Below are 24,596 nucleotides of genomic sequence, written 5' to 3'. Positions count from 1 at the left end.
TGTGACTACATTCAGTGAGGGGAACAACTGCTTGAATCACAACAGCTCGTTTCAACCTCATCTAACAAATGTCAAATGGAGAACTTGGAAAAAGACATTTTTTAATGAATGATTATGTAACCAAGGCTGGCTAACTTTTGCCCAGACTCTGGCACGACTATTGAGTTCAATTATTTTCAAGGCGGGGGAAATAAAAGTGGAGATGATAATTTTTGTACAATGTTATCCAAAAGGCAGTAAAACTGACATTTTCGGTCTCAACAAAATGCTCGTGTTGATCGTTGGAAAACTGTCGTGTGACCAGACCCAACACAGATCGCCACACAGCAGAAGGGCTTAACAGAACGCTGTTGAAGAGTTAACCTTTACACAACCGCATCTTAAGTCTCCTCCTCCTCTGCCCGAGCCATCTCAATGTAGGTGCATTAGCCTGCCAAAAGCATCTGTAAGACGGCCACCGACTCTTTTTAATGCGCCTGCTTTGGCCTTGAAAGGCCAACAGACGACTTTACGGAGACTGCCCTTCGTCTGTGTCATACAAGACAAAGCTTTCTACAACAATTCCATCCCTCAACCAATCCGTGAGATTTTCCCGTCGCGCTGATCCAACCGGAGAAAGTAACCGTGAGGCAAAGTTGTAGTGAACGGACAAAAAACGGCCCCAAAAATAGAAATTCCTAAAGCACTCCTCATGTTTTTGAATGCCACCCAAAACCCCAAATTCCCCATGTGTTTTTCATTTGCCTGTCCTAAAGAAAAAAAAAAAAAAAAGTGCACTTGAGACTTTCTGTAAACGCGACCGGGGGGAGGTGGTAGAGATTGGGAATGAAACACTGAGCAGAGAAATAAAGTCTTGCAGGTCTTACCTTGACCTTTATAAGACTCCGTGTCTGCCAGTGCCTCGATGGTGACAGGCAGTGACTTATTACTCAGAGTCAGCGCACGCTGACCCGCGTCTTTCCATTCGCATTTGTCCGGCTGCTCTTTCCTCCTGAAGCGGTTGGCTATGAGCTGCCAAATGCTCGGCTCCTCCTGAGCCGGTTTGGACAATTTAGTCGGGCACAGGGGCACCTCCATCACCTTGACCTTGCCCCTGCTGCGGTACTGGATGTACTGCATGCCCCTGTCTTCCATTTGCTCGCCGGAAGATGGCAGCGTTCTCCCCGTGAGGTACGAGAAAGCCTGAGGAGGGATCGGCTCAGCGGTTTTGGCCTGCGACGGTTCCTTCGCGGCCCCGTCGCACCCCGGCGACACTTTCTCCCGCGGCCGAGTCCTCCGGATGCGCATACTCAGGCTCCGCCTCAATGAGCTCAGCGTACTTTTTGGAGCATCGGAATTGATTGACTTAGAAGACGATTTCGCAGTTTTTTCAGTATCGCTCTCCTTGTTCTTATCCGGGGAGCTTTTGCCAAATAACCTCCAACGGAAAGCTCCTTTTAAGAAGTTTCCCCCGTCGTGGCCCGTCTGGCTCTGCTGCCGGCTTACGTCGTCATCAGAGGCCCTTTTCCTTAGCTCCAGCACGGTCATACTAAGAGGTCTGGTCTTCACGCTTCTGTGGCGCACTCTCGGGATCACCTCTGCAGGACCCGGGGCTCGTTGACCCAAAACCGGATTGAGACCGTCCACGAGCCTCAGCTCGGCCTTCCTGCTCCTGTACAGCTGGCTGCCCTCCACCTCCGTTGTCCTTTTCAGGGAGTTCTGCTTGGCCTGCTCCACAAGGACCGGGCCTGGGCCTGAAAGCATGCATACACTCCTCGGCCTCCGGAGTCGTTCTGGCTGAAGCTCGCTTTGCTGCTCCACCGTTTCGCCATACATGCTCATAGTCCTCCTGCTGGGTGAGGCCTCATCCTGACGGGTCCTGCGCAGGGCAGCCTGAGGCAGCGTGTGCCCTGCGGCGGCACCTCGGCCGCCGAACGCCAAACCTCTAGCGTGGACATTGACGCGGTACTTGTGCGAGTCTTGGGCGTCTACATCAGCAATGTCTGATGAGCTCTTGGAGGAATGTCTCATAAAGCCGTCACTCCTCATTTCCCCCTCCACCTCCACCTCGTCGTTCTCCTCCTCCTCGTTCTCCTCCACCACCACCTCTCGGCGGAGACTCCCAGTCCGCAGGGACGGCCACCTGTCGAGGATGGAATTGTCCTCCATGGTCTCCCCTCCTGGCTGGCACACGTCTACCAGGGCGCCGGGTGCCACCCAGCCCATCCCTAGCTCGACCACCGGGTCATCCCCCTGCGTTTCCTTGAGGGTTACGGAAATGTGGTAAGTGGTTTTCCCCTGCTGCTGATGGCCAACCGAAGCATCCCCTGTCCCGCTGCTGAGGAATAGCATGGCACTGTACCAAAAAGGTATTCACATGCTACGGACAAAAGGATTCACATGCTGCCAAGGAGTTTCAAGCATTCCTCAATCTGAAGACCAAATTCCAGTTCCAGGCATAATCCTTCACCTTTGACATGAGAGCAAACTTCAAACAAGTCAGAGCAAAGCTTCGCTCCCACCTGCATGCTGCCACAAGGGCTCGGAAGGCCACTGTGTCCTACACAGACTTTGTTCTACTTGGTAAGAACACAAGGGGGGGAAAAAAACTGTTTGCCAAAGTCAAAAAAAAAATAAAAACAAAAAACATCAACTCATCCTTCCTCTTGGGCAAGTTATGAACTGTGAGCAGCTCTTGTTGCAAGCACTGCAGACAAGCCCCTTTAATCTCTGAGCTGAGGGAGTGTGTGTGTGTGTGTGAACTTTCAAGCACAGCACATGCAACCCCGGGGAACGCATGGAAAACAAGGAGTGGAACCCGCAGGCCCCAGTGGCTCTTTCCTCAGAGCTGCTCGACTGCTGCTCCTCCGGCAGCTCTTGGAGACATAAATAGATAAACATGGGACTAGGAGAGCTGATTTTATACACACACACTGCACAAATCAACAAAGGCTACAATCGGCATCAGTAATGAAAGGACGCCTTGTTCTGCCCAAATAAAAAAAAAAAAAAACACGAAATAGGAGGGGAAATACTTTGCCATTTTTAATGAGGGATGAGGGGATATGGTCACGGGAATGTTCTCATTATTTCATATTTCTGCACTTGAGTCCGAGAAAAAAAAAAAAAAAAACTAAAACTGCATAGACTTATTGATAACACACACACGTAGTTGGTGGCGCTACACAACCCACACACTGCGTGGGAAGCCAGGCAGCTATTTTTGGTGGGCAAATCAAGTGCTTGCTTCACAGAACTGCTTGTTCCCATATCAGGCAAAAAAAAAAAAAAAATAAATGAAAAAAATAAAGACAATCCGGAGAAATTAATTCTGCAAAGGTAGAAGTAGTACATTATTCTGGTTTATGAGCGCAGGTCGGGTTTTGCACAAGCGAGTCAACATTTCCACCAAGACAGCATTCGTTAGAGCAGGAGCACTGCCCCCTTGTGCCCGGAAATATTAAACGTGATGGAATCACTGGTTGTATCTTTCTTTAAAAAAAAATAAATGAAAAAAACGTCACCATGGCTGTAGTAAAATGAGAAAAATAATCGGAATTCATATTGGGGCTATCTTATCATCATTTGACGGTCATCTAGAAGCTTTGTTATTTTAATGCATTTTAATGCGGAGAATTATGTAACCCCGCCTAATTCTGTTGGCGAAAGCCGACATTTTCCACAGAAAATGTGAAAGCACACGATTGAATGTTCTACATTCAGAAGTAATGTCTGCGCCAGAAATTAATTATTATAAGTATTCACTCAGCTGGGCTCAGGTGGAAAGCATTGGCCTCAGAGTTCTGAGGTCCCGGGTTCATTAGGGTTCTCCCCGTGCCTGCGTGGGTTTCCTTCGGGCACTCCGGTTTCTTCCCACAACCCCAAAACACGCAACATTAATTGGACACCCTAAATTGCCCCGAGGTGCGATTGTGAGTGCGGCTGTTTGTCTCGACGTGCCCTGCGATTGGCCGGCAACCGGTTCATGGTGTACGCCGCCTCCTGCCCGTTGACATTTGTTATCGGCTCCAGCGCTCCCCACGACCCTTGTGAGGATAAGCGGAAAAGAAAATGGATGGATGGGTCACTCACTTCTCCCGTCCTGTGCATTGACCACAAATATTTTTTCTATACGCCACACCAGAGACTGGCATTGACGTTGTCGAATTATCTTTTGAGACACAGTCCAGCACAAAACAAAGAACTAATGAACGAGTGAATAATTTATAGAAAACACGGGGCGGTTTCACTCCGATTGACTTGCATCTATGCATCCGATGTCTGAAAACTTGAATTGCAGATTTTTCCTCAACACCAACGTAGAGCGGAAATCTTTCATAAATCAAGTATTTTTGTCTGTGTTATGGCAGTGCATATGTAGCATAAAAGTGTCAACAGTGACTGCCCGCATCGATCATTTGGGTTTTGCGTTGGGAGAAGTTTTGGGAATCCCTGTCGTAATTAAATCTAAATTGCATCAGAGAAACGCGGCGACACAGCAATGATGTATTCATGGGAGGCACGCCGGATTGCAGCCGTCTCTGCAGTTCTGCAAGATTAAGTGTCACAGTGGCAAATCCGGTTACACATCAAAACGACATTCCACAAGCAAAATGTATTTTTGTTGTTGTTGTTGTGGAGATGCCATCATTGGATTGGCGAGCTTGTGAGGAATGAGGGCGCTACAGTGGGCGTCTTTGTGCGCTAGCGCGTTATCAGCAGACTGAATGACGACAATTAAAAAACATTCCAAGCGGGGGTTCAGGAAGCCGTCTCGGGTTTCGGTGCAGATAGCGATCTTGAATGGTTGGAAATGGGGTGTACGCCGGTTAATTGATACGAACTGTTGCTTTTTTTTTTTTTTTTAAATATTCTTCTTTACCTGTGTCCAGGAAGTAGGGATTGGGAACGCTGTACGGCTGGTCATCAAGCAACGGGTCCTGCTCACTCCATTGGTGTCGATTTCGCCTTCGACTCCCAAAGCAGAGCAACATAGTCTACATCTAATCTTCTGAAAATCAACATAGCCATAAAAACGGGTCGCTCATTGGTTTCTTCAGGTTACTCTTTAGCTCCCGGTGTCTGTCACGTTGGATTCCAAGTGGGGACAGTTTCTTTTTTTGTCCTTGGCGCTGCAGGTGCAGTCAGCAGGGTCCCGCGTCATGAGAAAGGCTGATCGGATTAAGGCTAATCCACTCTTCTTCTTGTCTTTGTTTGGGTCCTGTCCAGAAAAGAAAAAGCTTGATGCTAGGCACTAGCTAGCTAACCGCCCTCCAAAACAAAGAGCAGAGCAGGCAGCTGAGATTCTCGTCGTTTTCTTCTTCTGTCCCGCGGCCAAACATTTCTCGCTCTTGTAACCAGGAGTACCTCGATAGTGGATGGGCCGGTTTTCAGCAAAACTGGATGAGCATGTTTGCTTTTTTTTTTTTTATAGCACTTCCTGAATTGCCCTCCACACCACTACATACACATTTGTGTATGCGTGCGCATGTCGGCCACTTCTCTGGTTTTGTTTCACCAACACGGCCCTGACCTTTGCCCTCATGACAGAAGTACCTTTACAACGCACTCGCGCCAAACGTTAGCTATTATCTATGATACGATGCAAACGAATTTGACATTCACTAGCTATTCCCAATTTCAGTTATTATCATTAACATTGTTATTGTTTTTATGAATGGGCCTGGTATCAATCCTCCTATCTTTAAACTGTTAGGTTGAATGTTATTTTACTTTCTTCTTAAAAGGAATACACGGTTTTTGGAGTCATTTCTCTCAAACGACTACGGGTGAAATGAATATTGTCATTCCTGTCGAACTGGCCAGCACAATCGCGAACTTGGGTGGTCTGAACTCCTGTTTCCAGAAGGCCCGTGTGAAATAGAGCAGATTAAGTTGTGCTTCGGAAAGTATTCGCAGCGGCCCGGCTGACGTCAAGCCGGGCTTCTTTCGGCAGCAAACTAGTTGAGACTGAACGGACGGACAGGTCTTCGTCCGCACGCTTCATTTTCTCTCCGTTCCTTCACAACCAACAATCAATTCCCCCACAAATCGATGGACTTGTACTCTGCGGTCCATTACGTGGGGTCCGGGCAATCGAATCCAATCCACGACGGAGTCCAACCAAATTGCAGACATGGCAGATAGCACCGTGCCCCCCCGAGGATGCCAATAGACAGACACGACCGGCGGCTGCCTGGCGGATTGTTCTTGCGATGTGTCCAAGCCACGTAATCGGGAGCTTTAGGAGCCCCCTCGTCAGCTCGAGGACGTGACTCATGTGAGCCGTGCACATATGTCACCACGGACGGACTTCCCGTGACACGTGGCGGCGTACGCCCACCGCATTCGGCAGAGGATGCCCGATTTCGTTCTGTACAGATTGCACGTCATCATATTTCATCACATCCTATCCTGCCTTGCAACTGCATTATCAGTAGTTTTGGAATCCATCCATCCATCCATCCATTTTCCAGGGCAGATATCGACACAAAGACTGAGCGGGAATCAATCCCGGGCTGCCCGCACCAAAGGGAGGTGTGTGTAACACTATACTATCAATATCTGTTGCAATAATTTCGACATTTACCTTGTTTTTTAATCTTTTCACAAAAATGTGGCCAGGGCTTATTGTCAATGACAAAAAAATACTAAAAGGTATCACTGTTGCATCATGAAATTATCAAATAATGAAGTGGTTCATTAAATAATTACAACTAAAAATAATTAAGTGAAAAAAAAACTTAAAAAAACATAGCGCATAAAATATAATCTACAAATGATCTGTTCAATAAATCAAATGCAGTTACCTGCTTTGAACATGTTTAAAATCCATTTCCAGAAAACAAACAAACAAAAATTGTAATTTTGCATCCATAGCAGTAAACTAATTGACATCAAAAAACATTTTGATGAAAAGGTTTGGATAGTGGGTTTTTTTTTTTGCCCAAATGTTTAGAATTTTAGCCTCTTAGCAGTAAATATTTTATGATTTTTTTTCATCAAAGCAGACCGATTATCTTTGTTTAAAATATGGCATTTAAAAACATCTTTTACTTTGGAAAACAACAATCAACATTTTTACCTTTTTCTGACACGTTCAGACCAAACCAGTATGTGAATCTTAATTTGTTGTGCATTTACTGTAGTCGATTTGAAATAACAACCATAAAAAAAAACCTTTTTTTTTGTTTGCGTCAATTAAAAAAAAAAAAACTAAAAAAAAATCAGATACCCACAATATACACTGTGGGGAGTGACAAATGTGACTCACAAGGAATAAAACTGGAACAACAAAATACATCTTCACTTCATTGCTGCTGATGTCACGCCTGAAATATATCCTCGTGCGAACACCGGAGAGGAAATCAATGCGTCCGCAGACGCAAAAATGAGAGGAAAACGGTTCGGGGGGGGGGGTCGAGAGGACCGGCGTACGACATCATCGCGGCCGTCACGAGCAGCCGTCGGCCTCCAATCGCAGCCGACGGCTCCCCAAAGGCCCGGCTTGGATTGTTCTGGGCAATTTAATGACTTCCAATATAAGAGCTTGAGTATATTAAAACAAAACCAAAAAAAAAAAAACATCACGTCACACTCAGCGCGGTTGTAATTCGCTGCGGTGTACATCCGCACTGCGTCATATGGAGCGTTGCTCCCAATATTATTTATAACCATCGAGTTCTTCATGCTTTCATTCAGCAATGTGATGATCGTGATTTGTCGTTACGTCAACGACTTCCAAATGTTTTTGTCAGTAAGACTTCACTTTTTACAAGAGATAAAAGATAAGAATACTCAGAACTTGCACCTAATTAGCCGGAGTGTCCTTAAGGAGCTGCTTTTTCTTTCTAAAAATGTAGTTCATACAGATCAATGATTCCGTTGCAAATGAATTAATACATTAATCATTAATGCTTGAGTTTAAAAAAATCCACAATCCTTTGGGGTCAATTACAGATTTATTTTTTTTTTTGCCTACAAATTCCTCTTGGCAATAGTCTTGTGCTTCCCAACTTTTATTAAATTAAGGCACATAATTCGCCAAGAAATCAACCCCAAAAATTGCATAAAGTGGATAAATAGCTTAGCTGCCACCTAGCGGTGGAGGAATTAATTGTTTCGCCTCTCGCTATGTACTGCATGTCACTGGCATCCATCAAACCCTCCACCCATTCATTTTCTTAGCTGCTTATCCTCACAAGGGTCGCGGGGAGTGCTGGAGCCTATCCCAGCGGTCAACGGGCAGGAGGCGGGGTACACCCTGAACTGGTCGGCAGCCAATCGCAGGGCACATAGAGACAAAGGGGCCAATTTAGAGTGTCCAATCAATGTTGCATTTTTTGGGGATGTGGGAGGAAAACGGAGTGCCCGGGGAAAACCCACACAGGGACAGGGAGAACATGCAAACTACACACAGGCGGGGCGGAGATCGAACCCGGGACCTCAGAACTGTGCCGCCCGCCGGCATACAAAGATTGATGAACAAAGATTATAAAGATTACAAGTCATTATTTGCTGTAAATGACTTGGGACCAACTCAGGGCAATTAGATTGCACGCTAGATTATGCCGCACTGATAATGAATCTCTGACAGTATGAAATCAAAAAGCGACCATTTTTATCTCAGCCGAGCTCCCGTTTTTTTGTCGTTAATATCGTGACCGGAGAGTTCATAATAACTCCGCAGAGTTGCACGTGCAATTCCTCGGGAGACGGCTCATTAAAACGTGGCAAGGTGACGCGCTGGCAGATGCAAACTCCTACACCGGATCAATATTGCGTCTTTCTAAAAAACTAATTATGAGTGCTGTTGTGCGATCCGACAATTTTCTGAACCAGTTATTGAACATTTTGTTTGAACACCCCGCCCCCCCAAAAAAAGAAAAAACACTTCATTTACTTTCCTTTCTGCTGTTGACAGCGTCGCTTCTATACCTGCTGAGTGATGGTGACACAACTGAGGCGCTCGGGGGAGAAACGTAAATGAAGAATGTGTCAAAATATGCTTTAAATATTTATAGCGGGGGGGGGGATAATTTATGACGCCTGATTAGGAGTGTAGGCAGCCGTGTGGGACTTTTCACATTTTATTTGCTACTCTTCAAATCTCTGTGGCATAAATAACGATCGACTCCGACTCCCAAAAAGTAGAACTATACATTTTTTTTTCAATTTTCCCCCCAATTATGCCAGGAAAAAAAGAGCGCCCGCAATAATAACTACGGAAATGGAATAATTACCATGCCGCTGCAAAAATGCGCAAACGTCTCTGTCCGAGTTGCTCAAGAAAGCCCAGCAACAGGAAGCTGACATTAATAAACAAGAAAATAATGCTTAATATACGTACTGGCTGAAAAAAAAAAATCCATATTGGTCGGGCCCTAATAGTAATAGGTGATAACATATTTATGAAGATGAAATAACAGCGGCTTCGCAAAATCAATCAATCAATCAAATCACTGAGAGCAGGGGTCTCAAAGTGGCGGCCCACGGGCCATTTGTGGCCCCCAACATGATATTTTGTGGCCCCCCACCTTCGAATGAAAGTGTGGGTTCAGTGGTTAGAGGATCGGTTTGGTAAACCAGGGGTTGGGAGTTCGTTTCTCACTGGCGGCCTCCACTCTCCAAGAGGGGTCGCGTCAGGAAGGGCATCCGGCGTAAAAACTGTGCCAGACAAATATGAGCGTGTCATCTGAGATCTGACGGGACAAGCCGAAAGAAAGAATGACCTTAGTATGAAAATTAAATGATACTGCGGCCCTGAGGTTTTTATACGAACGGCACTTTTTACGGTGTTGTGTGCGGAGCTGACGAACCCACCAATCACGGTGGGGTTGTGGTTCTCGGGGGCGTGACAGCGACCAAGCTTGACGCAAGCAGAGAAACATTTTTCATTGCGTGAAAGTTACGGTGGTGTTGCCACGGAGTTTCACCAGCTCCCTTGCTTATCTTATTTTGAGATTAAAAAAAAAAATTAAAGACATTTTTCAAAAAATTTTCGTTTAAATCAGATAGAATGTGCACACGGTGGCCCCCAAGGTGAACTACGTTTGAGACCACTGACTTAGAGTCTTTTCAAGGACAGCAATGTTGACACTGTGGTTCCTGCGGGCCCTAAATGGCCACCGGCTCCCATAATGCAATGCAGCTTCTGCAATGCATTGTGAGATGTGGCAGATTCACCAGATCAACACCAGGTGTAGATTCGCACGTCGTGGTAAGGCAGACGCTCTGACCACTCGTCCACCGTGCCGCCGCCAATTTAAAAAATAATGTAAAATTATGATGGTCATGCTATGAAAACAAACAAACAAACAAAAAAAAAAGAGTATTACTATTTCCATTGTATGGCGAAAATTGTATCATAAAATTAAAGAAAAAGACGGGATGCAGTTGTTTTTTCGTCCTCCTCTGTTTTGAGAATATGATGGAAATTAGCAAAGATGGAAACTGCACATCTGTCCACACACGCGGTATAGGAAACACAAATCACATTTGCTTTTCCACCCTAGACCAGAAAATTCCGTCTAAAGTTTCCAGGGGATGCCGATTCACCGAGCCCATTTCAACCCCGTCCTTTGTCTGCACCGACGGCAAATTCACGTCCGCGAATGAATAAGTCAGCAGACGGAAGAAGGCCGCAGACGGCCGCCAAAGTTTATGTTAATGACGCTCGCGCTCGTGCTGTTGGCGCGTGGGCGGGCGGCAGTAGGGGGGGTGGGGGGCTGGGGGGGGGAGCTTTTTAAAATTCAGCTGCACCAGCGACGAGCGTACGTCACCGTCGCTCCACTGCGGAGAAAATGATAGGTTCCAGGACATCTGTAGGGGGAGGGGGGGGGGCAATCTTACAATCCAGAATTCCGTTTGTATAGCACATATCTGCGAGACTATGTATTAAAATGACCGGGGGCGGGAGACGGCGATGGCGATGGCGTGTCTGACAGACGCAAGGGGGAGGAGACTCCTTCCGCACAATCCGATGAAACGCGGCAGCAGATCGCAAATTTGCACCTGCGACCGGCCGGGCACGACGAGGCCAATTTTTGCCCCCCCGCGCGCGTCCGAATGGAAGGCCGGCGCGCATTTCAATGAGCGCTTAAGCGCAGGGGAGTCACCGACGGAGCGGATGACAAAACCGCAGAGTGAGAGGACGTAGGAGGCGGCTGCACTCTTTCTTTCTTTCTTTCTCTCGGCAGCTTCGTGCGCAAGCGTGGGCCGGCGGCTCCAGGGCCGCCTTCACGTCGACCTCGTACAGGCGATCGGGACTCGTTTCCAGCATTTTCTCCCGCTTCCCATCAAAGTCAGCTAAGGCCCGATTATCCAAAACGCTTTCCCAAACTTTGTTTAGCAGAAATATCCCAAATAGTATATACCGTAATTTCGGGCCTACAAGCCACGACTTTTTTCACACGCTTTCAACCCTGCGGTTTATGCGGTGATGCGGCGCTAGCGTTAGCGCACCTGGTTGTAAGCCTCGGTACACAGGAAGAGTTTAACGCTAGCGCCGCGCTAATGCTGCGCCGCGCTGGCGTTAGACCAGGGGTGTCAAACTCCTTTTTGTCACGGGCCACATTTTACTTTGGGTTTCCCTCAGAGGGCCATTATGACAGTGAAGCCATAAAAAATTTTAACTCCCTCATCATATTTACACATGAAATTTTTAAACTAGTTTTTGGAATCAGAAATCAAGGGTAATAGGTTTTTTCAATTATTGTTGTTTGGTAACAGCGCAGCGTTACCATTTATGACATGACAATTTGAAATTTTGGGACAGAGTTTAGCAAAAATCATGGAAGTTGATACACGTGATTTGCCTCCACGGGCCACATAAAATCATACGGCGGGCCGGATCTGGCCCCCAGGCCTTGAGTTTGACACCTGTGCGGTAAACTCTTTCTGTGTACCGAGGCTTATAAACAGGTGGGTTCTCTGTGGGCCGGGAATTACGGTACATTACACACAAAAAGTTAAAAAGTCAAGTAAAGCTTTAGGACAGTCCTAATATAGACTGCAACCTTTCCAGGTGAACTTATTTTGCCCTCTTCGAAACTTTTCAGTGCACGTCCGGCTGCAAAGTATTTCGATATTTTGTGCACGACACGTTCTCCCAAAAAAAAAAAAAAAAAAAACGGTGCCGAACGGCAAAATTCACAAGTGTAGCGGCTACGCATCATAATTAGAACGTGGCACGAAACAAACGTGTAGCAGGCGGCAAACTATTTCAGAGCCGAGAATGAACGTGCTTAAAATACGGAGTGAGACATGAATATCTTAATGGTCACAAATCATACGCAGATGTGTTTGCAAAAATAAGACACAGGTGTCAAACTCAGGGCCCCGGTGGCCAGAAGTGGCCCGCCACATGACATTATGTGACCCGCAAAAGTGTATCAACTTCCATGATTTTTGTTAAAATTTGAACCAAAATTTCAAAACCGTCATATCATAAATGACGACGTTGAGATATTGCAAGCCTTTTTGTGTTACCAACCATCAACAATAGTTGAAAAACCCATTACCGTTTATTTCTGATACCAAAACTAGTTGATAAATTTAATGTGTAAATATGATGGGTCAATTCAAGATTTTCATGGTTTCAGTCATAACGGGCACGGAGCCCCTAAAGGAACATTGAAAAAAAAAAAACTGGTTTCTCGTTGTAATGAGTAAGTTTCTCATTGTAATGAGAAACTCTCATTGCAATGAATAACTATTCCATTGCTTGTGTGCATGTATAAAAGACCCTTATTGCTTATTCAGGAAGCTACCGTTTGCAGGTAAATAAGCTACGACCCATAGGTATCCGTTTTTCGACACTCTCATCGTAATGAGTAACTTACTCATGAGTTACGATAAGTTACTCATTACAATGAGAAAGTTATTCATTACAATGAGAAACCTTTTTTTTTTTTCACTGTCCCTTTCGGGGCTCCGTATAATGGCCCTCTGACTGAAACCATTACTACAATGTGGCCGCGCTAAAAATTAATTTGACACCCCTGACATAAATTAAAATGGTGTGTATTTCCCTGCACCCCGAATGCATCATGGCTCTCACTCTCGGTACGACAACCGAGATCTGTTTCGGGGGACGAGAGCCGCGATTGATTGATTACATTTTGTGCGTTTATATGTGGTGTGCTTCGTTGTTCATCTTTCGCAGCAGAAAAGGAGACATTTTTTTTTGGTCTCATCATGTGGTGTGTCTCATTTTAAAAAAAAATACTTTACACTGTTTTGTTTTAAACTCGCTTCTGTATTGCCACCATGTGAAAGTCGCCATCTACTGTACTTTTGTATTTTGTAACTTTGTGTAATCGTTATGATAATGTCGGTTTGAGCGGCAAGAGCGTTGTTATTTTTGGCAGCGCCTCACACAGAACCAGAAAGGACGCAGCGCCGATTGATTTCGAGCGAATCAGTTGCACCTTTAATGTCCCGTAATAGCGGCGTTGTCAAGCGGTTGGGATAATAAAGGGGCGGGGAACAATAACCAAATTGATCATTCGTCACACCGCAACGAAAGAAAAAGTCCATCTGTTTTTACGCAGGGCGGTAAATTGTGAATCTTGTGACGTTCCGTTACTGCGTTTGGGTGGCGCCTGTCAGTAAATGAAGACAAAGCTTTAAGCTCCGAAGACGGTTTCACTTAACAACATTAAATTTGGTCGGCATGTCGATTATGAGTAAATAGATTCGCACATGCACACAAAAAGTCTTACGAAGCCACCAAAAGACACAAGAAGTCTGATGTTTTAGTTGGAAGCACCCATTTTCAGGTGACATCCCAGAAATACTACTACTGGTGTACAAAAATACTGCTCAATTGTGAACCAGATTTGAACTACATGTGCTCACCAGATGGGTAACGCTTTATTACAACGATTTTGTGTTTTCGTCGGTGCGGTTTCATGATTTCTCCATAAAACACAAAACTTTATTAACGCTACTCAACATCGTCATCATGTACCAACATGATTGTTTTTAAGATGGTATTGTCTACTTACAGGAATGTTTTAAAAACAAACGCGATCCCGCCACAGGGCGAAATTTTATCCCACAGTGCCCAAAGTGTAGTACCGGGTTTCCACTTGCAAACTCGTCTGCAACATTTTGAGCACCATCTTGATGCACACGGCATTATTACCGTATTTTTCAGACTATAAGTCGCAGTTTTTTTTCATAGTTTGGCCCGGGGCGAGATTTACATGTGAAATTATTAACACATTATTACATCCAACCATCTGTTTTCGGAGTCGCTTATCGGTTATTTTCACACTGACAACCGCAAGAGGGCGCTCTAGGCCCGTGTATCTGTGCCTGCTACTTCTGTACTTCTGAAAATTCAGCATTTCAACATTAGCTGTAACTTATAAACAACTGAGAAGGACTGAACAAAAATGGCATTGAAGAGAAAATCATATACTGCAGATTGCAAGCTGCAAGTAGTCAAATATGCAGCTACACAAAGCATCTGGATGGATTTTCTAGCGCACGAAAAGCTCAGCTCGTAATGTATCGATAGCATGTGACCGCACATCAGCCACAGTTCAAAAATAAATTAAATGTTTTCAACTCCATACCTCCTATCATCCCTGGGAGGCTTCAACCGAAATACTCCAGCCATTTGATATCGCCACGAATCGCAGCTTTAACGCAATCTTGCGTAACCTTTGGGAGCTGTGGATGACGGATGGAGAGCACAGCTTCCGGGTGACTCCGCCATGCAACTTTCCGGGAAGCCATTGGATGGCGCGACAAAGTACGGGCTTCCGTGACAACCAAAACCGTCGTGTTGGGATTCAGAAAGGCTGGAATTGTGACTCCATCTGACGACGAATCTAACGTAAGCGACGTAGAAGAGGAAGCGCCGCATCTTCTACCTTAGCGGAGTTCGTAACAAGGGACACCGAGGATGAAAATTTCATTGGATTTTAGTTACCGGGCATTTGGAGTGACACGGATGGTTTTGGAAAATTACTTAGTATTTATTTATGCTATAGTTATTGAAATACCTCCTATTATGTGATGTTAACATACCGGGCACATTCTCAGTTGTGTCATGTAACGTAAGCATAACATAACGTTTAGCATGTAGCATCAATTTTCTTTTAAATTGTTCGTTATTTAAATGTTAAATGTCTGTTCTTGGTGTTGGATTTCATCAAATAAATTTTCCCCCAAAAATGCGACTCATACATGTTTTTTCCTTCTTTTTTTATAATGCATTTTATGGCTGGAAAATATGGCATTTGCCATCGCCGTCCAGCTGTAAGCAGGCGTGCAGGGGCGAACCGAAAATGACTCCCACGGTCGTGCAGGCAGGCGGCTAACTGCTAACCGGCTACTAAAGAAATCTGCACTTGGACTGCCTGCTCGTGTACCGGAAAGTTCACACTGCTTACAAACTCTGCATAATTGTATTTTTTCCCTCAACTTAAAATCTTTATATTTCTTACCAACAGGTGTCATCACGAAGCAATCAGGCTACCTGCATTCCCAATCAAATCTCCATTCTTTCGTCTAATGGCAACATTGGCGCTACATTCATTGGTTTGACATCGTGTTCTTTTATGAGCCAATCAGATCAACGCGCGGAACTAGAAATGAATGGTTGCAGATTAGGGGGTTGGAACAATAACAATAAATATAAATAAATAAATCAAACTTTCGGTCATGATTGCAGGTTGGTGCAGCAAATATGGACGTCGCAAACATTCAGAGCGTTCAGTAGGATATGAATGGCAATCAATATTCTCCGTGTGCTAAACAACTAACTTAAAAAATGGTCAATTACACGTTTTTATCGCTGAAGCATGATAATACATGTTCTATTACATAATGATGACTATCGCTGTCGGATACATCTATATACAGGATAACACAAATACAGTGTGATTTTCTCCTTTATAATGTTAGTTTATAGTTATATATAGTTTATAAAGTTAGTTTTTTCCTATGCTAAGTAAACAACGGTTCAGCTTCATTGGAAATAAAATGGACAAATGATAAAAATACTTCATGTTACTTGAAGCGCAGTGTGTATTTATTTGAATTCCAACTGTACTGCATTACTTGAAAAGTGGCCTTACCACCTGATACTTTGAATGGTATTCCTTTGGCAACTTGCTTTTCTGCTTTCATTTTGATTAATATTTCATTCTTTTATCTGTTTGCGCTATATAAAATACAGCAAAGCCTCGGTTTTCGAACGCCCCCATTTCCGAACGAAAATTTCTAGATTTTTTGTTTTTGCTTCTGTTTCGAACGAAAATCGGTACTCGAACGCCGCTGAAAAAACCCGGAACTGACATGACGGGTGCGGCGCAATCAGCGCACTTTTGTTATTCCGTATAACGTGGCCTCTGTACTCAGACGTGTCCCACAGTGACTGCTGTTTGTCTCAAGTGTTGACATCAAAGCCACCTGTGCCAAGTGGAACGAAATCCATAATTTCGTCAAACTTCATCACCCCAATAAATATGAATGTAGCGGAGCACTCGAAAATTTTAATGATGTCGCGATGAGCCACTTCAGAAATGTTCTTAAGAGACGGCAGAAACAAATGACAGATTCATTTTTTTGTTAAAAGTCACCACCCCCGAAAACATTTGATACGTACTGTTTTTAAAGCATTTCTGCAATTTTGTTTTGTTTATTAACTTGAGTTACTAATGTTTTTGTGCGTTACTTTTTGTAAAAATAAAGCAAAATGCCTTATTCTGTTATTATCTGTTATTCTGCTCTTTTGTTAATTAAAAAAAAAAAAGTATACAAGGCTGGGGGCAGAGTCGCTGCAGATACGGCAATGCACTCACACCCTGGCGTACTCTACTACTAAAGTATACATTTTAAGCAAAAAAATAAATATATTTCTCAAATTATTTTAATATATAAAGAATTTAAACTATACATGTATTTCCACTATGCAGTTCATTATCAGGAAAAGCTTTTAAAAAATGTTTTAAAAAGCCCAATTTTTTAGGCTTGGAACGCATTATTTCTTTTTCCATTCATTGTAACGGGAAACACCGATTCACTTTTCGAACCGTTTTCCGGAACGGATTGTGGTCGAGAACCGAGGCATCGCTGTATGTATTTCATAAATAAATGGTAGCTGGGAGAGGTCAAAACAACTGCAAACAACGTCACAACAGGAAGACGTCAGCACTACACAATGACAGTAAGAGTAACCAAATGGCAACGCCGCAGCACTTTAGCGACTTCGGAAGTGAGCGCGGGACTTCCTCCGACGGTATAATTTAGAAAGTTACCGGGGAGTCGACGCCACATATTGACTGATTTATGCGTGTAAAGTTTGCTCTCTCTCTCTTGAGATCCTTTGAGTATTTTAACAAAAGCATGTCACAGATGTAAAGTATTAGTGATTTAAATTGTGACACCGATGCATAATACACATCACCGTGAAGATATTTTTTCACAAGTCCATTTTTTCAAATAATAATGATCAAAAAAATCCCGACACAGCGGAGCCAGTGGCGTTTATAAACAGTCCCCGTTTCTTCTGGGGTCCCAGAATAGCGTGGCATTATGGCACAAGCTTCCGTGTAATTTCCTTTTGTCTGTTCCCCCTGTGCTGCACGCTCACGCTGAGACAACAACATGGCGGCTTTTTTTTCTCACCCCGTCCCCGCAAAGAAGTCCGCATAAAACACTGTCACTCTTTCCTGCACGCCGCCCCCCACCTCCGGCGCGCCACATACTCGCCTCGTGTTGACAAAATAAAACATTCAATAGCGCTCCCCGCACGCCAGTCGCGTTACGCAATCAGCGCATAACTGTGACGCACTCACAATTCAATAGGGGACCAATTGTTGGTTGGGTTTTTGTTTTTACTGGCACGCCTGTGACAGATGCGACTCTCGAGAGTTCCTCCTGCGAAATAGCTTCGGTTCCGCAGGTGACTGACATTTAGATTCGCTTCACGCTAAATGGCGCCGACTAAATTAGGCAAAAGCAATTTTGAACAACAACCAAAAAAATAAAAATTAAAAAAAAAGGGGCAGCAGACGGCACGTGCTTAAAATGTTATAATCACGCTCGGTACGCAGCACAAAAGGTCACGGTGTTGGGTCGGCACGCTAGCTTGGAGGGCGTCGAACTTTTTTCGCGACGGGCGGGGAGGACAAAACAAACATCTGTGCCGTCCTTTGTGACAGATTCATTTATCAGCGTCAGTACAGCACATGCTGGAAATGACAGCGCTGTTAACAAAATGACATGAGAGCGACGACCATTATGAGCAGAAAGTAAAGCTTCATTACAGACGATAAAACGGCAAATTAAACGCGCATCTCCGTTTGCAAATGCGGTCCTTTCCGACAACTACGGAAGCGTATTGCGGTCACACACACACACACACACACACACACACACACATAAAAATCCTGTTTTTCAGGCTAATTTTTTCTGTTTCTGTCTGCAGTAGATGATTGGGAAAATATTTTGCTGTTTACAAATTCAATCAAGCATTTTTTTTTTACTTTTTTTTTTTTTTTTTTGCTGTGGAACTGACCTTCAGCCATTTGCTGGAAAACGAACATATTTTGTGGCTATCTGTATTTTATTTTTAGTTACCTCCCACATCCCAAAAACATGCAATATTAATTGGACACGTTAAATTGCTCGTCGGTATGATTGTGAGTGCGGCAATTTGTCTCGATGTGCCCTGCAATTGCCTGGCGACCAGTTGAGGGTCTACCCCGCATCCTGCCCGTTGACAGCTGGGATTGGCTCTAGCACTCCCTGCGACCCTTGTGAGGATAAGCGGCAAAGAAAATGGATGGATGAATCCAAATGTACGGTAAAAAAAAAGAAAAGTAATTGGCTTCATTGTTCCAATAATTTTGGAGATGAGCATCCCTAGAAATAGCGTAGTAGAGAAATCCCTCTCTACTTTGCGGATCACTTATTGGGGACTCAGTGCATCGCGGATTTCCGGACCCCCCTCGCTACGTACTAATGCGCCATCTCCAGCACAATGAAGCAAAAATAAACAAACAAAAAATGAACCCAGCATACATTAGTACAGTACTGTACACGCGATTACATGGATCAATGAAGAAAAAAACAAAACGCCATTTACCCTTTACCTCTGGGTTTTTCACCTTTCACGGGTGGGTCCGGTACCCATTGACCGTGAAAAACGAGGGATCACTGTATTTATACTGTGTTTTTCTTTGGCTTTTTGTTCCACTGATTCCAACAGAATGCGAAGGTCTGAACTTTGTAAGGACATCAAAGTTAAGACGGCGTGTTGGGTTCACTACTGGGCCGACTTCTTTTTACACTTGCGCGACAAGCAATAATGTCACAAAGTGAGACGAGTGAGCCGCTGCGACCCAGTTTCGGCTATGTAATGTCATATTAGCGCGCCCGGCCAGCTCCCACAATGCATCTCTCCCGGCGGAAGGAATAAAATCGGCGAATCGCGACAAATGGACGTTTAATGAGCAAAAACAAAAAAACATCTATATGGACTGCGCGCGCTTGCCGCCGTCATCCATCAAAGCCCACCTGAATTCACTTAAAGGCGAGTGTGTGGCGCGCGCCGTAAATCCCGACGTGCGTGAGTACTAGTCCACATTAGCGCCTCATTGAGATTGAAAGTACCACAACCTCGTACGGCTGTACTGCGTGCGAGGTTTGCAGCCATTGCTTCGCTCCACAAAACTGTCAACCGCTAACACACACAACCACAAACGCACACTGCATCCTCTTTACCGCAGGCGGCATAATGAGCTGAAAAGTGGACCTCCGGCCTTCTGGAAAACAATAAAAAAAATTTTTTGCAGCGACAGAACGCGATGCCGTTATTAGCTTGTTTTGACTCATGCTGTTTTTTAAAAAAAAAAAATTTCATCTAAATAGATCTCCAGTCGTCTCATTTCAACAACTTTTTGTGCAAATTACGGTATTCATATTTTGAGAAATTTTTTTGGGGAACTTTACAATAGTTGTACCGGAATCTCGACAACTTTCAGGGGATTTATGGCCGTGTCGTTTTAGCAGAGGGCATTTTTTTCGGGGGGGGGGGGGGGGGGGGGGGTTTATAGTGGTTTTATTTGAACCTGCCCGACATTGATGGATAGTTTTAATCTGGACCGTTTATGATCACTTTGACTTGTTTTAAAGCTTTCTGTAGTTAAAAAAAAAGTACAAATATTACAATAAACTATAAAAATGAACTGGCAGCACGGTGGATCAGCTGGAAAGCGTTGGCCTCACAGTTCTGAGGACCCGGGTTCGATCCCAGCCCTGCCTGTGTGGAGTTTGGATGTTCTCCCCCGTGCCTGCGTGGGTTTCCTTCGCTCACTCCGGTTTCCTCCCACATCCCAAAAACATGCAACATTAATTGGACACTCCAAATTGCCCATAGGTGTGATTGCGAGTGCGGCCGTTTGTCTCCATGTGCCCTGCGATTGGCTGGTGACCAGTTCAGGGTGTACCCCTCCTCCAGCTCGTTGACAGCTGGGATAGGCTCCAGAACTCCTGCGACCCTCGTGAGGATAAGCAGTTAAGAAAATGGATGGATGGATGAAAATAAATCTTATTATACTGGGACAACTTTGGGGTATTTTACGGTCATCTTATTTCACCCAATGAAGAGGTTTATCAATTTTTATGGCCATACGGTCGAATATATGTGGCGAGGAAATGGACGGTTATTGTGCAATGTAGCTCCTCCCACATAACAAGTCAGCCAATCAAGAAGAGAGGGAACTTATTGAATTACATACTGTACAATGCCGATTTTCCTTGTGATGTTTTTGGGGTTGAAGGGAAGCTCTTTGGACTTTTGATTGAGCACCGGTGACCTAGACAAACCTCGGCGCCACTTCTGGCAACTTGCAGAACGCGACATCCTCTTTCCCCGGGGGAGAGGAGACCCGGTCGCTCCTCGAAAACAAAAAACGATTATTGATAAATGCCACTTGAGAAGCTGCTCGGATGCGCCGCTCTCATGCGCACCCGCAACCTTCGGGGCCGGGATGGAAATTCTAATACGTGAGCCTGTGTTGTGCAATAATGCGTGATAAATAACGTGCACGCATACGCACAATAATGAGATTAATGGCGGGCAGGGAAAGACCCCCCCCCCGCCCCCCCCCCCCCCAAAAGACAAAAACTCACGCAGCCTGAACTTCCACAGGAGAGTTTGGTAATTTTTGACGAGCCATCTCCACGGAGTGGAATTGGAAAAATAAAAATTTGAGGGGAAAAAATGTCTCAGAAAAGCCACACAACTGGAAGTTGAACCGTCGTCCACATTTTTATCTACATTTCTAATGAAAATATGATTAACCATCTACTTTACTGTCAAAAGATTTCATAGGATTATTATAAGATTTCCTTTCAGACCACGGGGCATCATTTAAAAAAAAAAAAAAACAATATATGCGGTCACCAGATGGCGTTATTTTTCCATCCATTCAAAGCATGCAGCAGTTTTTCCTGCTGCATGCAAAGGTGGCTCCTCACAGAAACATCCATCCATTTTCTTTTGCCTCTTATCCTCAAGAGGGTTGCAGGGACTGCTGGAGCCCATCCCAGCTGTCACCAGGCAGGAGGCGGGGTACACCCTGAACTGGTCGCCAGGCAATCGCAGGGCACATAGAGGCAAACAGCCCCACTCACAATCACACCTTGGGGCAATTTAGAGTGTCCAATCAATGTTGAACATTTTTGGGATGTGGGAGGGAACCGAAGTGCCCGGAGAAAACCCACGCAGGCACAAGGAGAACATGCAAACTCCACACAGGTGGGGACCGGATCCAACCCGGGACGTCAGAACTGTGAGGCCAACGCTTTCCCAGCTGCTCCACCGTGCCGCTAAAAAAAAATAAACAAGGTTTCAAAATATTTTTACTCCAGTCTACCCTAACTTAAACCCAACAACAATTACATTTTTACAAGTTTTGGATAAAGTGTCCATAAGTGAGCATGGGAGGGGTTAAACCCGCCACCCAACCCTCCTCAACATATGAGTATCAACCATGTTTAACTTATTTTTACACTTGTGTGACCGTGAACAATGTGAGTTAAATATTGATCGTCATTCATAGACGGGGGAGTCACCCGCCTAAGATAGATAAACACCGCTGTCAAATCGACACTTCCCCTGACTGATGAGACCCCCACTCCCCCCCCCCCCCAAAAAAAAAAGAGCAACTGTTCAAACACAGACATTAAAGCCTTCACTAATGAACTCTGTTGCTAACCAGAACAGCAGCACTGAAGAACGCAATTCGAACTGACAATTAGCACTGGTGTAAATTCTGATGTGTGACCACAATGTTGCCCGTGTCCATGTTTTTGTTCTGAACATGTGACATGCATCATCTGTTTCTCTCAATTCAAACGTTTCCTCAGCGTTTCGATGCTTTTCTCCAGTTCTGGTTTAAAACGAGTGTTTGATATCCTACCAAAAATACATCTAAAAGAGTATTATTCGCCTTTGTGTACCGCCCGCGGTCACTATTACACAGTATTTATTGGAGGTTCTCTCGACATCCAAAATATCAACACACCAGATTGCGTCCGCCATCGGACTGTGATGTGCCTTCACGCGCTATTTGCGGCGGTCGGCGAGGAAGTCGCGGCAGGTGCGAACGCGCTGCACAACTCGCTGAAAGGTGCGAGGGTCCGTCTGAGACGCGACGGAAAAACAATCCCAATGTGTCCCCCCCCCCCCGCTTAGGCAAGGTCAGCTTTTGAGGATGAAAATGGTACAAAGTGTCAATTGAGCAATTTTTTTTTTTTTTTTTTTCTAAACGTCGAACACGTTTGCATCGGCTGGCCAATGACACCCCAGTGACGGGCGCGGGACGGCACGCTTTTTTTTCTGGCCGCCTCCTTTTTGAAGCTGTGCTACGTTCGGAGGAACTGATGGAGATTATTGCACGGATGACAAGAAAGACAGATGGCAGTCGGGGGCTCACCGGATGAAGAACTTTCAAAAGCCGACATCTTTGAACGCATCTCATGGCGACGCCTCACGCAACGGCCCTTTCCGACCTGTCAATCACTCGTACAATAATAGCCAATCAGATAGCCGCATTTTCGTAACACCGCCCCTCTCGCCACATTGTCCCACAGACAATGCCGGTTGTCAGTAGCAGGCGCTTGGAAATGTTACGAAGAATATGGTCCTCAGATGCGCTTGGGGAACGTGCAATTCTGATGAAAGATATCCTGCTAGGTTACAAGGGGCCCGCTTGATTCATTTTCCCAAGCCTAAAACACAGTTGACGACGTGCCTACGATGGATTAAGGCTCGCGGAAGAGAACCACGTACAATTAAATATCAACAATATCAATCAACACAAGGCTGTATGTTCGAAGGTAAGTGAGGGAGAAGTAAATTCTCTGAGTTTGATTGAATTATTATCAGTGCTTTATACAACTTTCACTTTGTTTAGTGTATCACTGACCTGCTGAATGAAGTGTGTCGTGCTTTATGCCGAAGAGTCGGGTTAGCGATACACGGATGCAAGAGAAATGTCTATTTGCCTATTTCTATCACATCAGACTCTTAAGACAGAGCACTGCGTTCGATTACAAGCCAACTCACTTCTAAAGACTACAATGACATTACTTGTGATCTTTCCAAGTAAAAAGTACTCACCCTGCTTTACATGCGCGGTACGATTCCACCATTTTATCCTGTTGGATTTCAATATGAAGCTTGGGAGGTGTCAAACAATTTTGCATCGATCTCCAATGTTTCGCTGCAACTCTGGCATTGCGTCCTGCTCCGTCCAAAATCTTAATTCCGTGTACATATCCTATCCGTGAAATAGATGAGACCTCTCTGTAGAACTCTCTTGGACAAAAAACATACCGGAATATTATCTGGGATACGCGATAGAGAATCGGCTTCAAACATGTGCTGTTCAGTCGCCATTTTGGAAGCTTGTGGGACGTGGCTAAGGGGGCGGAGCTTTAGACCACCATCGGAAAGGTCCATTTGAATTGTCAAGCAGGGGCAGAAATCTCTGATGGTTCATCCGACATAAAAAGGGGCCACCGGCCATTTCATTAGGTACACAAATGAGAGCCATTTCAGGAGTTTTAGATCCCGATGTCGGCTTTTGATCGACCTGCGGTTCGCTTGAGGCTGGGACGTTTTCAAAACTGAATTCAACGGGAAGGAAAGTCTGCGTTCCAAGATGTAACAACCCCTTAAACATTGCGGCACAAACCGAAGCCACTTTTCGTCTGATGTGATTTCTCTCTCATGATGAAACGCCGTCGCAAAAGCGTTCGCTTTTCAAGCCCCGGACGGAAAATATGAAGTTTAAATGAAACACGGGCCGTCGCCTCCAATCTCGTCCACGCAAACAAGGCAAAGCGTCAAGACGCTTGACGGGTTTTGCGTGGTTCTTTTTTTCCTAGTCTAGAAAAGAAATGTGGTGAAACAATGAAAAACTATAAACTGTTTAACTCGGCGACAGGGTGGATCAGCTGGTAAAGAGTTGGCCTCACGGTTCTGAGGTGTCGGGTTCGATCCCGGACCCGCCTGTGTGGAGTTTGCACGTTCTCCCCGTGCCTGCGTGGGTTTTCTCCGGGCACTCCGGTTTCCTCTCACGTCC

General features: G+C 44.9%; 1 protein-coding gene across 5 annotated transcripts in view; it reads right to left on the bottom strand.

Moving 5' to 3' along the window:
• Positions 1-24,596, bottom strand: part of agap3 (ArfGAP with GTPase domain, ankyrin repeat and PH domain 3) — a 151,296-nt gene that overhangs the window by 84,546 nt on the left and 42,154 nt on the right. Inside the window, exon 1 of one of the 5 annotated variants that reach the window (XM_061840404.1) lies at positions 4,862-5,438. The exons of 3 other annotated variants lie outside the window; for them this stretch is intronic. In XM_061840404.1, the coding sequence (XP_061696388.1) occupies positions 4,862-4,973 (112 nt within the window). In that variant the 5' untranslated portion in view covers positions 4,974-5,438. Of the gene's footprint in view, positions 1-866; positions 2,656-4,861; positions 5,439-24,596 lie in introns of those variants that run through there. One more of the 5 variants, XM_061840402.1, reaches the window with a different exon arrangement.

Source organism: Syngnathoides biaculeatus, chromosome 13 (genome assembly GCF_019802595.1).
Source record: "Syngnathoides biaculeatus isolate LvHL_M chromosome 13, ASM1980259v1, whole genome shotgun sequence".
NCBI classification, from domain to species: domain Eukaryota; kingdom Metazoa; phylum Chordata; class Actinopteri; order Syngnathiformes; family Syngnathidae; genus Syngnathoides; species Syngnathoides biaculeatus.
The sequence above is the reverse complement of the archived record's forward strand: the minus strand, read 5'-3'. Positions and strand labels throughout refer to the sequence as shown.